The sequence below is a fragment of the Urocampus carinirostris genome, chromosome 8 (assembly GCF_059441175.1).
Source record: "Urocampus carinirostris isolate Australia breed hairy pipefish chromosome 8, RoL_Ucar_1.0, whole genome shotgun sequence".
Classification (NCBI taxonomy): Eukaryota; Metazoa; Chordata; class Actinopteri; order Syngnathiformes; family Syngnathidae; genus Urocampus; species Urocampus carinirostris.
In genome coordinates, this window is record NC_142356.1 from 32,982,860 (window position 1) to 32,998,727 (window position 15,868).

Here is a 15,868-nt window from a genome sequence, read left to right on the forward strand (position 1 = left end):
TCTTCCGATGAGAATTTATGACAACGCACCTTAGATGAGACGAAAACAAAATATGAGATGAGTTATCGATGTAATATTGCATCAAGCTCGTGTAAAAATTTGGAGGAGCGAAAAAGACGCGTTTACACACTTATATTGCAAGAACAGTACTTTTATATCAAAGTCTGTGCTTTTGGACGGGAATTACTTAAGAGCTATAGGATTGCTCGCCGAAAAAGATTGGCTTTTTTTTTTTTGTCATTCCCGCTCGTAATTGACAAGCATAATGATAACACTGTGAATGTATCGATGGCTCATTTCCTTGACGTGCCCAATCAATGAAAAGCTACGTAATGGATACTTATTGATACCTGTAATTTTCCGGCTCGACTGATTCACCGGTGTTTTAAAAAGGGGGGAAACTGTGAGCCGCCACCAAATAAGATTTTTCTCAGTCACCGGAGATGTCTGCGTTTGCACTGGTCTTCGTTTTGCTTGCATGCGCCACAATCGCTGCAAACGGGAGTCCGAAAACCGAGCGGCTCCATAAGTTTGCTAGCGAACAGGAAGCGCTGTCTCCACGCACGGTGCGGCGGGCACACCTATCGGAGGACGAACGTGTGATTATAACTAAGCAAATCATGCAAGCCATCTCAGGTATGCTGCGGGTTTGAGGCGTGGAAAGAAACATTACCAGGCGAGCGTTCAAAGAGATAATGCCGAGTGTGTCCTTGAACATTACCCTGGCTCTGTTTGCAGACATGATGAACTCCGACTGCATGATGGAGCGTGACTATCAGGGCTGGGTGGATTTTGGACGTCGAGAAGCAGAATGAGACGGCTGCAGAGAAAATACTTTGGCTTCTCCTGCTGATTCTTGAATAAAGTTTTTATTTGCAAATGAATTTATATGGAAAGACGTTTTATGCACATGTGAGATCAATGCATACACACACAGTAAAGTATTACACTGCAAAAAAATATTCTTATTTTGGGTTTAGTTTTTTTCAGATTTGCGATGTTTTGTTAGGTTTTTATAACATTAAACATACTTAAAATGACATTCATTCAAGTGTTTTCAGCGGATTTGATGCATCTGCCATCACTTATGTTGCAATGTTTTTGCTCATTTAAAGACATTTTCCACCCACATTAGAAAAGGACCAAAATAATCTACCTAATGATTGTTACATTTTCTTACTATAAATTGTATTTTTTTATTTTACAAGGAAAACCCCAGAAAGTTTGTAAGGTAAGAACAATTTCACAAAAAAAATTCTGTCAATGGCATACGACTTTTCTTTTCCCAGCGTACTCACTAAAATACTACGCCACAAATCTTGTCAACAGGGTAACCATGTTTCTGTATTGTTCGAGATGAATAGACAGTCATATCACATTAAAAATGTAGACAAAATTGTTATGGTTCACACAAAAGTGACCAAAAACTCTTTTAAATTCCCTTTTAAAAATACAGTATCCTATCCCTTTTGCTACAAATGACTGTACATTCCTCAACTCTTAATGTTGTTCATGGCTTTTTTTGTAACCAAGCAGAATCAAAGTGAACAAAACCTTCATGTAGCCAATGGCGTTCATGGAATGAATTTGAAATAAGTCTTTTCAGGGGATTTGATGCATCTGCCTATACATAGAGTAACTGATTATTTAGTGCGCTCAATGAGTAGTCTTCTCAGTGCATCGCATAATTTAACAATTCAAGATCATATTATATACAATATATTTGCTCAATACAGCAGGTAACAACAGGAAGACAAGAGCTGTGATTCAGTGCAATTTGAAAGTTCGTCAGTGTGACAGTAATAAATTACTGCATAAAATGTACAACTACGTACACGCTTATTTCAAACCAAAAAAAAGTGTAAATAATCTCGACAAGACATGGTATAAAAAGATGGTTTCGGCTTTTTTGTGTGTGTAGAAAGAAATGCCACTTGAGCAGCATAACAATGGATGATTGTCTTGAAATGAACATTGGAGGATGGACATTGCAGCAGCAACCGAAAACAATGATAGCAGTGGGCAACGCATCAGGTAGACATCCTGCAGATTCCCGTTTCTTTGCCGTCACAACTCGCCACTGGGGTCCCGTCCCCATCAATGTGCGCTCCCCCGACTTTGTTGATAGCGCTGCAGACACAGTTTAAATGGCGGCAGGTAGCTGAGCAGGCCGAGATACCTCGTTCTTCAAGAAGCTGAATGAGTCCAGGCGATGACTGGTTTATAATCGGGTTGGGGGTGTGTGCGAGATCACAATCCTTGTGGACAAATCCAGGGGACGCACTCGCATGCTCACAGATTGAACATAATGGCATGCCGAGAGGGTGATGGCTGCAAAACAACAGAAAACAAAATCATTCCAAAATTTTGCAAGCACTTTCAATTGCTTCGTTAGCAATTGTGGTGACATTAAAAAAACAGGTTCATGATGCAAGACAATCTTGTGGTTTACAGTTATGAAAGAGTCGTTGAAAATGATTTGCCAAAGCACACGGGAGAGGCGCAAAAACGAGTTGGGGCGGACGGAACAGCTCAGCAAGCTTCGGCACAGATGCAAAGTTGTGTGAAAAAGCTAAATGGAACACGAATGCAGACAAGCATATGAGCTTTCGGTCTGAACAGGTGTGTTAACTTATTCTGAGGGCTAAGTTTAGATGCATTAAATTACTTAGGGCAATGTAAAGTTGTTTTTTTTACAATAATTTACCGAGCATGTCAAAAAAATTGTTTATTTTGTTTGTTTTATCAATTACCACAACACACTTGCACATTAGGTTACCATTTTACAATGGTGCAAACGCCCTGTTATCCTGACAAGTTTATTCTGTTTAAACTATTGGACACCTGGAAACGAGACTGCATAGGATGCCAGTGCAAGATTTAGACTATTATTTCTCAGTGTTCATTATTATAACTGTTATGCACGGTTCACATCATTGTCACTATCGACCAATCATGTTGTTGTTGTTGTTGTTTTTTTTTTCATTTCAACGCCTTTTAGGGCAAATCTGCTTTTTGTAACCTTGGAGATTTAACAAAAAGAAAGAGCTAAGGGGAGGGCTTTTAAAACACCTAATGTGTTTATTCAGTTTTCAAAATTGGACAGCTGCAAAGGAAATTGCATAGGATGCGAGTTTTTTTTTTTTTTTGACGGTTGTAGCTCACTGTTGTTTGTTATTTTGACTATTATGCACCGTTTAGATCATTGTCACTCTCGGCCAATCATGTTGCTGTTCTTTGATTGCAACACCCTTTAGGGCTGAACTAGTTTTGGGACCTAGGAGAATTAATAAAAAGGGCTGAAGGGAGGGGCTTATAGAACAGTTTGGAATTTCTTATGTAAAGTCTGGTCCTCTCCTGTTCTCCGTGCAAGTTCAAAATACCATTGATGTCTACTCTCCTTATATTGAGTGTCGAGTTAAATATAAACTTAGCATAGTTCAGAGTATTTGTTCTTGGAATGCCAAAACCTAATCCTTATAATCACAAGTAAAATTTGGGAAATATTGCCCTTTTGTTCACTGCAATTACTTAGGAATCTTTATTGTTTGTAATGTTAGGCGTTTTCTTGTACACAGAAATGAGGCAAGTAAAGAATGTTGAGGAAATAGCTTTCAGGATGCATTCAGAAGGCGTTCAATCTTGGACGCCTACACATCACAACTTTATTTTGATGATGCGACACAGCATGCAGACACGATTTGTCCCTCACTTGTTGGTTATTGAAAGCATTGAGTAAAAATTCAAACAACACTCGAGCAACCAGCTCTTACTTTTCTGCATCTAGAGTTGAAGAAAGAGCCTGGAGAGACGATTTCTGCCACAAGGAAAAAGATATACTCGTAAAATTGTTTGGGGACTGACTGTAAACAGACCTTAAGGACCTTGAAACAGCAACTTAAAAGTGAGGTAAAACAATGAATTTTTTGAGTAGTAACTCCCTTGTCCATAAAGTAGAATGGTCCATCCCCAGCTTAAAACGTTCGACTACATAAGACAAGTCGCAAAACTACTACAAAGGTTCTTACCTAAAGAAAAATGAGGATGTGAGAAGGGACAGTTGGTGGACGTGGCAGTAGGTGAAGGTGGGACTGAGAGGGTTCTGAGGGTTGTTGGGACTCTCTGGAGACTCTGTTGCTAAGAAAAAGGAAAACATCGGATTCCATTTGTCAATATAGCCACTTTATAAACATTCACTGCTTCTATATGATATACCGCTGCAGGGATAACATAAAAAAAAAAAAAAAATCACAGTTGTGCTTGTAGTTTCTAATGGTTCATCCCTTCCACATACTTTAAACATTTTAATATTGCTGCTTTTACAAATGTGAATGGCCAGTGACCATTTATGTTGGGATTTATCTTTACATAAATAAAACCAAGTTGAATCAAATTACATTATGAGGGCCAACCATACTGTAAAACTATTTGGAGAAAAAGAGCTTTGTTCCTCATTCTTGTTAAATGATGCATGCATTGAAAAATATTTTTTCAGCAAAGTACTTTTAACGAGCAGAATACTTCTTTGATTTTAAACATCGAATATTAGAGAAAATGTTGTGATCTGTTGTATTTAACTTTCTAGCTTTATTTTGGAATAATTTAGAAATATAAATACATGACATTAAATAAGTGTAACAAAAACATTGTTCAATGTACAATGTCGTTAGAAGTCTGGGTGGAAAATGTATTAAAATAATAAATAAACGTTCATGTATAGTTGGGAAATTGCTTAGTTAATTGTAGACGATAAATGTTATTATAATTATGCAAATCTTATCATTCTTATTTTATAATTCATCTGAAGAATTATTTTTAGGAAAAATACTAACCGTTTTTATTCGTATGTAACACGCTTTTTTTACCTAAAACAACCTCAAAGTTTTTGTGTGTTTTACAGTAGAATATTACAGTATTTGTGCAATGATTAATACGTCGAAAACTATCACTGACCACAATCGCAAAACACAGGCTGCAACAGGAATCTAACCCGGGTCAAAGCCGTGAGAGTGCCAAATCTTAACCACAATCCCACCAATAATATAGATTACATGCTAGAAGGCATTCAATTTTATCTTATCATCAGACCGATTTCATTCACTGTAATTTCATTAATTTCTAATTTCATTCACGGTGGCAAGGACGAATATTAGAGAATGGAGAAAACAGAGAGTCGTCCTGAAAGACATAAATAAATACAGGATATAACAATGAGGGAAACAATTCTTTAGCATATTTGATGATGACTCGGACTTTGAAAAACAAATAAATACATTACGAGTCCTCTTCAGGGGTCATATCTACAAATTGCCCCTTAAGACAAAATATTAACGGCTGATTTAACTTAAATCGAAACATGAAAAGCTATTGTATGTATTTTTTCATGAACAATGATACAATTTAATACTTTTTATTGCATTTTATTCTAAAATATCAGATATTGTATGCCCTAATTACAGAACCATTGCACTGTAAAAGAAATGTGAATATATTTTCCAGATGTACAGAATAATTACCCATGCTGTGAGTTCCCGAGAGCAGCGAAAGGTCAGGTTCGTCCTCCTCTAGGTCGTTCAGACTGTACACATGTTGTATGTCCACTTCCAGCTCCCTGAAGTCCTTCGTCAGGACTCCAGGACGAGGGTGGAGGATGCCCCCCAGGTTTGGTTGGGCTAGCTGCTGCCACTGGTGCAGAGTCACTGAACCTGATAAAAGAAAATAAAAAAAGTGATTCAAAATACATTTGTGGATAAAAAAAAAAAGTTTCTTCACAAGGTTTTATTTTATTTTGTCACCTATCTGAAAAAGATTTGAAACTACGATGGTAATAAGAATATCTATGGGAAATGATGCAAGTATGGTCGTAACATGCAAACTCCACACAGGGATACTGAAGTCAAGATTTCAACCCCAAAAATTATAAACTATGAAATGTGAGGTAGCCAATTTAACACAAACTCACCTTATTTGCTGTACAAATGAATAAGTTAAGTGCTCTACACAAAAAAAGACAATAATGCCATTGACTGCAAAACGCAGACGACACAGACACCTGCACACCTGAAGCCTTTTCCAGCCCCACATCAAGACCTTGACTCCAGGTATCTTGTTTTTGCATCATTTGACCATTTAATATGGAGACGTACCACGGACTCGAATAGCCATTATAAAGGCGGATACTTATTTAATACTGCGGAGTAAAAGACACATGATAGCATCAGGGCACTTTGGACATCCCAACAAGGAACTGTGGAAGATTAAGCCGGGTTTTCCTTTTTCTGTTATTGTCATTGCGTTCGCTTTTCATCATTTCTCAAGGATTAAAGGGAACTCGGTGACTAGACAATGACTCCCATGTAAAAAGCAACTTTAGCATGTTTGATAAATTACCCTGCCCATCAATTTGGATGTATATTTTGGATGTATAAACTTTGATTTTTTGGGGGGTGAAAAAAATATGGTGTGTACATTGTAACTACTGTAAATATTGAATAAAGTACTGTCAAATCTCCTGTTTAGCTTTGGTTGTAAATTATATGAATAATGTTGGCAAAAACAACAACTCGCCCTCAAAAAATACTAATTACTTTCTATGAATTAGCAACAAAAAAACGAGTAATTTTGTTTTAATCCCAAAAGATTGGACCGTTTGTTTAAAACAAATAAACTCAATAATTGGGTTAAAAAACAACATTCGCTATATTGAATTACGAAGTGGATCGGTCTGTTTTTGACTGAATGTAGGGTTATGTTTTAGATCCCGTACCAAGAATGCTTTGTGCTGGTCAGGGGTATTTGGCTTGAAAAAAATAAATCTCGGGGGTAATCCGCTTTGAAAAAATGTTGAAAATCATGATCTACTTCCACACTACCTCTTCTTTTTTAAACTCAAAGAACAATCAATGTTAATTTTATCGACGCTAATTTAAAAAAAAGACTAACACAAAAGTAGAAGTCCAATGATAGTTGTAAACATTTTTTAGGATTTCTTATTTGGGGCTAATCAATAGTGTTAATTGTTTTTTAAGCCTTGAAAAAAACAAAAGCAGTTGTCAAAATGCATTTGCTTTTTTCAACACTAATCATGTGAGAGTTTGATAATCATTTGAAATGACAGTCAGATTTAAGGTGTCTTAAGAGAGAGATAATTGCTGTTAGACATGCGTGCCAAGAATGCTCGGCATTCTTGACGTAAACCTTCTCACAACACCCACCTGCTTTAATGTATTTACGCCACGAAAAAACATTTCGTATTACTCAAGCAGCTGCTCTACCTTCTAGAGGTTTGACAATCTGCAAGCGGTCAGGAAGATATGATCGGGATCCTGAAGAGTCCCAGGAGTGGCGAGAGCTTCCATTGGAGTAGTGGGTGCTAGTTGATGTCACAGGACTTGAACCAAGGCTGTCGTTGGGTGTCAGAAAGCCACTGGAAACTTCATCACCCTCACTGTTGGTTGCCATGGCACGAAGTTTTCGCTCACGCTCAACATCGAAGAAAGGCCGTTCTGAAAAATGGCTCTGCTGGCGAGCTGACAAGTTACGCAAGGCGGCTTCAAGGTCCTGGCCCCCTGGAGTGCCTGGCTGGCCCAGACGCATCGGTCCATTGATGCTACAACAAAAACGGGAAAATGTTAAAACCGAGTAGCAGTCACTAATGTTTCTGTTAAGGTGCTTGTGCGCACCCATCTTCTTTCTGGTGAAAACTGGAGCTGGCTTTGTCCTCCAGAATTAAACTGGGACTGTCAGAGTCGTAGAAACTAGTCCGGGGCGTGCTGGTGCAGCTAGATCGCACGGAATCCGAGTTAGAACCAGGAAACCCTTGAGAGTCGCAGAGGGAGCGTAGCCTCACAGACCTGTTGACCACGCGCACCGTTTCAAACACACGTCTGGGGTGGGTTCTGCAAGACAAAACAAGCATCGTAAATATTATGTGTAAAAGATTTGTCCACGATGGACGACATGAAACCTACTAATTGTTTGTACAATATACATTAATATCAGCATCATTTTGTGTTCATGTGGCCGGCAGGGAATTACTGGAAAATGCTCATTTCCACGGGTACAGAAGACCAGATATAATATTTAATTTTTAGTATCATCACAAAATGATCAGTAAAGCTATACCCAAAAATATGCTAGGGCCCTCATCAGGATGAACAGCTGTGAAAATAATTGGCAAGCTTATTTTGGAACTGGCCCATGTGACATTGTGGAGGTTATTTGGTTTTAAACAATGCTGGGATGAAACCTTATTTCAAAACAAAAAATACTGCAAGTAACTTATAATATCGGTGAGCGAAGAACAAAGGATGAGTATCGAGATAACAAATCCAATAAAAGTCGTATTGAACGCGAAATGTGGATTGGAATTTTACAAATGAGCTCAGGGTATTTGGGTACTTGGAGCAGATAGGTACAAAGCAAAGAACAAATATTAGGGACATTAATTCTTTGAATTGAATTCATTACGATTAAGAACAGTTCAATTCAATATAAATTGAAATTTCCAAGGCCAATCAATTCAGAGGAATTAAATATGGATTAGTATACATATTATTAGAAATCAATTGTCGAATGTAAAAAGGCATCATACGAATACATTCAGAAAATAAAAGTGGTAGATTGAAGAGCAAAGGTAGACAAACTCCGGCCCGTTTGCCTTTTTTCATCCAGCCCACCAACAATTGGTCAAATCAAATATCAAAATTGTGACAACATTCATTTGATTTGTAATGCATGGTGGCATATTACACAGTCATACCTTGACTTGGGCTGCTCTGTTATTACACGGTTTCTTTTTCGCAACAATAGTCGGCAATGGGTTTATAAAAGAAAAAAATCACCAGTGAATGCCGAGTATTTAATAAGGAATGTAGAGCAAATTTAAGTCTGGCCGGAGGTTATCTTATTTTTCAAAAAATGTGGAGGTTTTTAAGGCAAATATCAGCTGCCACTTTTCTACAAAGCATGCAAATTATGCTAGCAACAAGTCAATGACAGAAATGGCCTCTAGTGCACATAAACACGGACACATAGCATAACACCTTAACATGACAAACTGCCAACCAGCAATCAAGCCCAAGGGGAAGTTATTCACTTTAGAAAGCTGAAGATTTTTTTCCGTTGAGTGACGAAAGATTGGCTTTGTGATTGAGCCTTTGCTGAGTACATACAGACGAGAGGTAACATCTTGGGCCCGGGCCTGAACCCCGTCCGAATTTCGCGCTGGTTTTGGGCATAAAATGTCTGGCCAACACGAGCTTCTCTCTTGCGGTTTTCTTTTTTTCCCCATGGAGGATCTGCACAGCATGTCCTCTGTTCGGCACACTTTTACTCAAGTAATTATATGGATTTCTACTTTTTACTTCTACTTGAGTAATATTACTCTGAAGTAACATTACTTTTACTTGAGTAACAAACACACGATCGGCGCTCCGCCTACTTCGGCGCTGAAATGCACATTTGATTTGAGTGACCGAGCCCGAAGTAAACCCTGAGCTACACTTTGGCGCTGCACTAAATATAATTCAGAGCTAGGGAATTGTTTTGACTGCGATAAGTCCGCCCTTTTGTATACATATGGAAATACTGTAATTCTGTGAAAAGTAAATTGATAAAAACAGCTAGTTAAAACAAAAAATATATAAATATGTTTCCTCCTAATATTAAAAAAACACATTAACAAAAATAATTTGGTTATAGTTGGAATTGATATGTGATAACAAAAAGGAAAATCTCTCTAATTTTGACAACCCTGCATCACCTAAAAACACTCATTGATACGTTTGCTGTACAGGCCACCCCATAAATTACAACAAAAATAAATGTATATTTACCGGACACAAATAAAAATGCATTGGAAAATGTAGAGGAATATTAAGTTTTCGGGATGAAGACAAATAATAATAGTTTAAAGACGAGTATGAACCGTGTTTTCCTCAACAACAACAGAAATAAAGCAGCGAGAAGCAAAAGCCCACTGTATTTGATTTTACGCCGTCGCAAACTTACCATCAGTTGGCTCTTAGTTTAGAAATAAAATGTGAATAGATCAATGCAGCAGTGTTGGTGCCGACTACACTCACTTGTATTCCGAAGATGCAGGCGTGTCCAAGCCTTTTCTGAAAGTGCCTTCAATCTCTGCTGCCAGGCTATCCATGGGGAGGACAGAGGCCAGAGGAGTATAACGCTGCACTGTGCTGTTGGGCAGGCTTTTGTTGCGCAGATTCTTGATGTCCTCATGTGCTTCGTGGAGCATGTCCTCACACTGGGAGTACTTGTCCCGAAGGTCCTTGAGCTGCAGACAGCAAAGAAACAAATGATCATTAACTTATGGCAATGCAACAGCTTTGTTCATCCCGGACAAATGTCAAATTGAGTTTTAAAGTCTTGCCTCAGACTGCTGTTTGAGGTTATTTTCACGAGAGGCGCTCAGATGTTGATTCAGCTCCTCGTTTTCATTAGAAAGCTAAAGAGGCCAAAAGAAAAAGGGTGCAACAAGGCAAAAACGAAAACACAGGGAGCGTTGGGTTAGTCACAAAATATAAGAATGAAACTCAAATCTTTTTACTTACACGTTTGCTGCGAGCCTGCAGGTCAACCACCTGCGCAAGGAGTAAGCTGATTTCCTCTTGTTGGCGAAAACAATCTTCTACTTTGCGAGCAAGCTCTTCTGACAGGTCGACAACTTGCTTGTTGACAGAGGCTGAAAGTGCGCAGGTACCAATTAAACAGTCTTCAATGAAGTAATTGGCGTGATTGTACAGAGTTGCATCTTAAATTACATTTGTCTTTATAATGTTGTCATTCCAACTTTGTCAATCGGGTCTGCAGGAACATTTGGTATTTTTAGGTGGAGACTGCAGACCTTTTTGGTATAGCTTTTAATCCAATTTTTTACATTAATTTTACCTATTATTTTCGAGACTGGGTGGAAACATTTGTTGGCCTGGAGAGGGACAGGTACCACCAGACTGTACTTGCCCAAGACACACCACAGGGAATGGTGCCCTTACAACCCTAGTGGTTAAGGGAACCAACTGACCCAAACAACCACCCAACCACCACTTCACTCTTTATTTCACTTTATCTCTGAGATTTATATTGTGTAATCACCAGTTTATCTTCTTCGTTCTTTGTAACTATAAAACTGCCTCCATATTGGGAGGGCTGTGGTTGGCCTACCAATAGTAGCCGGGCTTTAATATTCCTTTCTGTAGTTGTCTGTTACTTTCCCTTTCGGTGAAGATGAGCCTCCTGAAGGGGCCTTTCCTCACACGGTTGAGCTGTCACTTGCTATGTTTTTCCTTAAAAATCTTATGTGTTTGTGTTCAGGTAACATCAGATTAACGACTTAACTTACATTCTTTCGTAGATTCCCCAGAACATGTGAATTTTTTCCAGCAGATGCTTATTTTGTCAATGTCTGGCACTGCAGCATGTTGCAGCCCAGCAACACATACAACAATGTTGGCAGCCAGCCGACACAGCAATCTACCACGACATTCAGTAACAAGAAAACACCCCTGTAGTAAATGGCGTGATTGTAAAAACTGATCCCGGTTCAAAATCGGATGGCTAGATGACGGTTTGAGTGGGGAAGAGGGTTTTATTTTATTTATCTTTTGAATTATTTTACTAAGCACTTTAGTTAAATTACATTGTGCGAAAAGACATATATTAATAAGATTTGATTCGGACTTTACTTACAGAGCTCCTCAACGCACACCATCATCAGCTCCTGCTCTTGTTCTTCGTAGTTTGTCGTTTCTGTACAGAGTTCACTGGCCTGCAAAAATAATGTTGGGTCATAGGATTTAGATTGTTAGACTGTTAAATAGTACTTTTACCAACATTTTTTTAAAAAGCCAACAAAATGAGCCTTTTGCCTAAAGGATTTATAGCACTTTTCTCTAAGTACCTTGAGTTTACGTAATCAGGGACTAAAAGAATGTGCCGCACTGAAATATGTTTTACCTCCTGTCGAAGTTTGCGGTTCTCCTCTTCTAAACTTTTCATTTTCTGCTGCATGAAATCATAGTGGACAAGATTGCTGAGAGAACTGCATGATTCATTATTTTTGATCCTAGAAGGAAAAAACAAAGTATTTAATTGAGGATTCCATAGTACTTGGTTTATCTTGCTTAAGAGTGCTGAATAAGAAAAAGAAAGGTGTGGCACTTAAATGACATTGTATAATGTTTTTATTTTTGTATTTATATATTTCTATGTAACTTATCATAGAGTTTAAAATAGTGAGGTTCGATTTGGATTTCTCTGTCCGATTTTGCAACTTTATTTGGATTTAGAATGTTTCTCTCAAAAATGTCAAATTGCCTTTATAAAAATTAGTGAATAGTATAAGATCATCATATTAAAAAGCTTTTAAAAACAAACTTTCGTTTTTTTTTTTGTTTTTTTTTTTTTTTGTTTTTTTTTTTTTTTTGCGAATGGCTTGTACAAAAATATGGAGAGATGGAAATTCTAATGCATTCTGAGGTCTGAAGCTTGATGAAAAATATCTCAAACAACCCATGACAGTTAAATATCACAGCTGGGAGCTCAAGTGCAAATCTAGTCCAAATGACACCCGAGCAAATGATCTTATTCTACGCTTCTCACGTTAGATTCTTGTGCAACTTTTAACACCAGTGACCATCACAACCTTACACAAAGACCGATCTTTAATTGGCATTAGCTGAAGTACCTTCGTTTGGTTTAAGCCTCATTTAGTAGATCGGTGTCAGTTTCTAAATGGTAAGAGTAAAACCTAAATGGCTCTGTTTACAATAGGGACGTCAAACTCATTTTCACCGAGGGCCACGTACGCTGGTATTGGCTGTCCTTAAAGGGCCTGATGTGTCGTATAAATGTACCTAAATGTAAATGAATGGTATGGGCTTTTAGTTTGTGGTTTACAGCGTCATACCCCAACGACAGCAATTAGGATAAACTTTAAATACTATAAGCACAAAAAGAGAAATACATTATTTGTTCTGCAGGATTTTGTATAGACACTATAACATTGCAGACTGATGACTGTTTTTTTTTTCTTAAAATGATGAGACTGTGCATGAGCTTACTTTTTGGCACATTGTCAACTGATAAAAAAAATTTGCATTAACATTATACTCACGGGGTGTGAGACTCAGCGTTCTCTACCTCCTCTGTGCTTGCATAAAACTGAAGGAGGTCATCTCGCATTGACAGCTCATGACGCAGCTGCGCAATCTGGGAAAAAGGTCACAATGACATCAATTTATAATAGCACCAGAAATTAAGTTTGATTTGACTCAAACATATCCAGTTCAATTGTACCTCCTCCTTTGCACTCTCTAGCTGTTCATCCAGTATTCCATTTCGGGATGTCAGTTCTTGGTTTTGTTTCAGTAGTGACTGTCCGATTCGAGCTGCTAACTCCAGATCGCGCTCTTTCTGCAACATTTTGCATATATATCAAGTGTGACAATGTGGCATGAAATGGGACATTCTCTTTCTTGACCTAAATGTTCATTTTCTCATTTACTGACAGGAAGACGAGTGCTAAAAGCAGCAGGGGGTTAATCCTCTTAGAAGTGCTGCTTATCCTGTGTGTGTGTGTGTGTGTGTGTGTGTGTGTTGCATGGGTGCCTTGTGTGTCTTACCTCCTCCAGCAGGTGTGTGACTGCTTTAATGTCATGATATGTCTTGGTGACCTGGCCAACTCTGTCTGAGCACAGCACTAAGAGAGGGAGAGAGGCAAAGAGATTCTTTTTATGGAATATGGGATCTATAGCTAGTGCAAATTCACAACAATTTCTAATTCCAAGAACATTAAACATCAATAAACCCCAAACGCCCTTTCAACTTGCATTTGGGATAGGTGAGTACTGGTAGAAGCTATTGATGCAAAAATCTTCTATATCCTTACTACGGAACTCGGTGCCACTCGCTGCTCACCATCAGGAAGGCTAGTTAAAAATAGTAAACCGTCCAAACAAATGAGTTCATTAGGGTCCTGTTTTATTGTGGTCTTGAGTCAATGCATTTCCAATGATCCAAATAGATTGCGTATGACTAAACAGATAATAATAATGTGGTGAATAAAAATCATTCAATTTGAGAAGCAAAGGTTACTGATTTGTTTCTGTTAAAAGTCATGAATGTTAGAAATTATTAAGTACATTTCTGAAATGTTAAACATAGAATGTTGTTCTCTTGCTTTGGTTTGCAGTGTAAAAATTGGCCAGGGGAGTGAGGCCAAATATTTAAAATGTATTAGTATAGTTTCAAAGTGTATTTCAAGTTCAAAAACCTTTAGCCCCAATTCAACTAAATAAATTGAAATTAAAATTTTTTACCGTGATTAATGTATTCTGTTTGTAATATTATTGAGAAAGGCAAGGACGATTTTATAGGATGCCAGTTCTTTATTTTGACCATTATTGTCCGCCGTTGTCCGTTGTTTTGACTATTATATCGCTGTCGCTATCGGCCAATAATATTGCTGTTCTTTGAATACCACACCCCTTATGACTGATCTGTTTTTGTAACCTTGAATATTCAATAACAGGGGGGGGGGCACTCAGGGAAAGGCTTTAGACTGGGGATGGAATTTTCTTATCTGGAGGCTTCTCTTCCTGTCCTCCTTGCCACTTCTAAATCCATCGATGTCTTCTCTCCTTATTTTGAGTGTCAACTTAAGATTAAACATTGACATACTACCTCATTGAATTAATCAAATTTAAAACCTAAACCTAAAACCTTTGACGGAAAAATAGTAATAGTTTTTTAGTTTTCTTTAAATTCGAAAAGGAATGAACGATAAATAGAAATGCCTGATTTATTGTATTTAAGTGTTTTATATTTAAAATAAAACATTTTTGAAGCAGGACTTGTAATGATCTGTTTCCTGTATTCGGGCATCAATTGTAAAAGTTTAAAAACACCTGTTGGTATTAACGATCAGGAATTGGACATTTGTAATTATAGGCATAATACGTTACAATTAACCTCATGCAATCTAAAGGAAAAATATTTTACATTAGGACAGCACTTTTCAGAAAACAAATTGCAACCCAAAGTAATGTGTAAAACTATTTTTTGTACAAAAAACATAACACCTTACTTTATCCCCACCCAGACGGTCAAAAAACACACTATTCTAATATTTTTAAACGAATGTCAATTGTTAAGAAAGAAAAGAAACAATTCATTCATTCAGTCGCTTTCAGCAGACCACAACAACTCCGTGTGGTCAGTCACAAAGTGATCCTCTTAGCTTGATCCTTTTTAGCCGAGATAAGACACCTCTAAAGACCTCCTTCTCTTGGATACTGATATAGCTCAATGGGAGAGCTTGCCAAGAATAAATTGGACACATACTGCAGGTAGGGGTTAACACTGGCTGCCTTTTGGATTTTACTTATTGTAGTGTAGTCAATTCAGATTGATTAGGAGGTTATTGGTGATACTAAGTACAAAAATACTTTCACCAAAGAAACACAAATGTACAAGACTCAGACTACCCAAAGTAGAGTTACATCACAGATGCCCAAATTAAAACTTGTTTTTAATACTGCTTTAGGTTAATGCAACAGTAAATGTTGTACATTATTTTTGGAAAACTCACTTGGCTCATCTGTGCATGTCTACCAAGCTCAAAAATCTGGCCTTTGCCACATACATTTCACTAGCAAATATATCACATTGAAAAATTTAATGGCGCAAAAATTTAAGTGTACAAAAATTAAAATGTTCTCCACAAAAAACTGTTATTCATTCTAGAATAGGACTGAGCAAGCTGATGTAATTCCTTTAAATATTCAGATCATTTTAATCTTTTCTGTGCTTTATCATACAAATCGGTAATTAGATTGGGCTTTTTTAA

The 15,868-nt window shown here is 37.6% G+C and overlaps 2 protein-coding genes across 2 annotated transcripts in view; one reads left to right on the forward strand and one right to left on the reverse strand.

Moving 5' to 3' along the window:
• Positions 1-238: 238 nt before the first annotated feature.
• Positions 239-884, forward strand: LOC148361686 (uncharacterized). Its single transcript, XM_088342435.1, has 2 exons — positions 239-636; positions 739-884. The coding sequence occupies exons 1-2, from the start codon at positions 444-446 to the stop codon at positions 813-815; spliced, it is 270 nt and encodes an 89-aa protein (XP_088198561.1). The 5' UTR covers positions 239-443; the 3' UTR covers positions 816-884.
• The window catches only part of hap1 (huntingtin associated protein 1), a 32,892-nt gene continuing 17,874 nt past the window's right edge, over positions 851-15,868 (reverse strand). The window contains exons 4-16 of the mRNA XM_088342933.1: positions 13,644-13,720; positions 13,318-13,434; positions 13,136-13,230; positions 11,977-12,085; positions 11,710-11,788; positions 10,575-10,705; positions 10,394-10,468; positions 10,086-10,297; positions 7,683-7,898; positions 7,275-7,609; positions 5,517-5,705; positions 4,029-4,137; positions 851-2,331 (exon numbers count right to left, since the gene is read on the reverse strand). Coding sequence (XP_088199059.1) covers positions 2,031-2,331; positions 4,029-4,137; positions 5,517-5,705; positions 7,275-7,609; positions 7,683-7,898; positions 10,086-10,297; positions 10,394-10,468; positions 10,575-10,705; positions 11,710-11,788; positions 11,977-12,085; positions 13,136-13,230; positions 13,318-13,434; positions 13,644-13,720 — 2,045 coding nt within the window. The 3' untranslated portion in view covers positions 851-2,030. The remainder of the gene's footprint in view (positions 2,332-4,028; positions 4,138-5,516; positions 5,706-7,274; positions 7,610-7,682; positions 7,899-10,085; positions 10,298-10,393; positions 10,469-10,574; positions 10,706-11,709; positions 11,789-11,976; positions 12,086-13,135; positions 13,231-13,317; positions 13,435-13,643; positions 13,721-15,868) is intronic.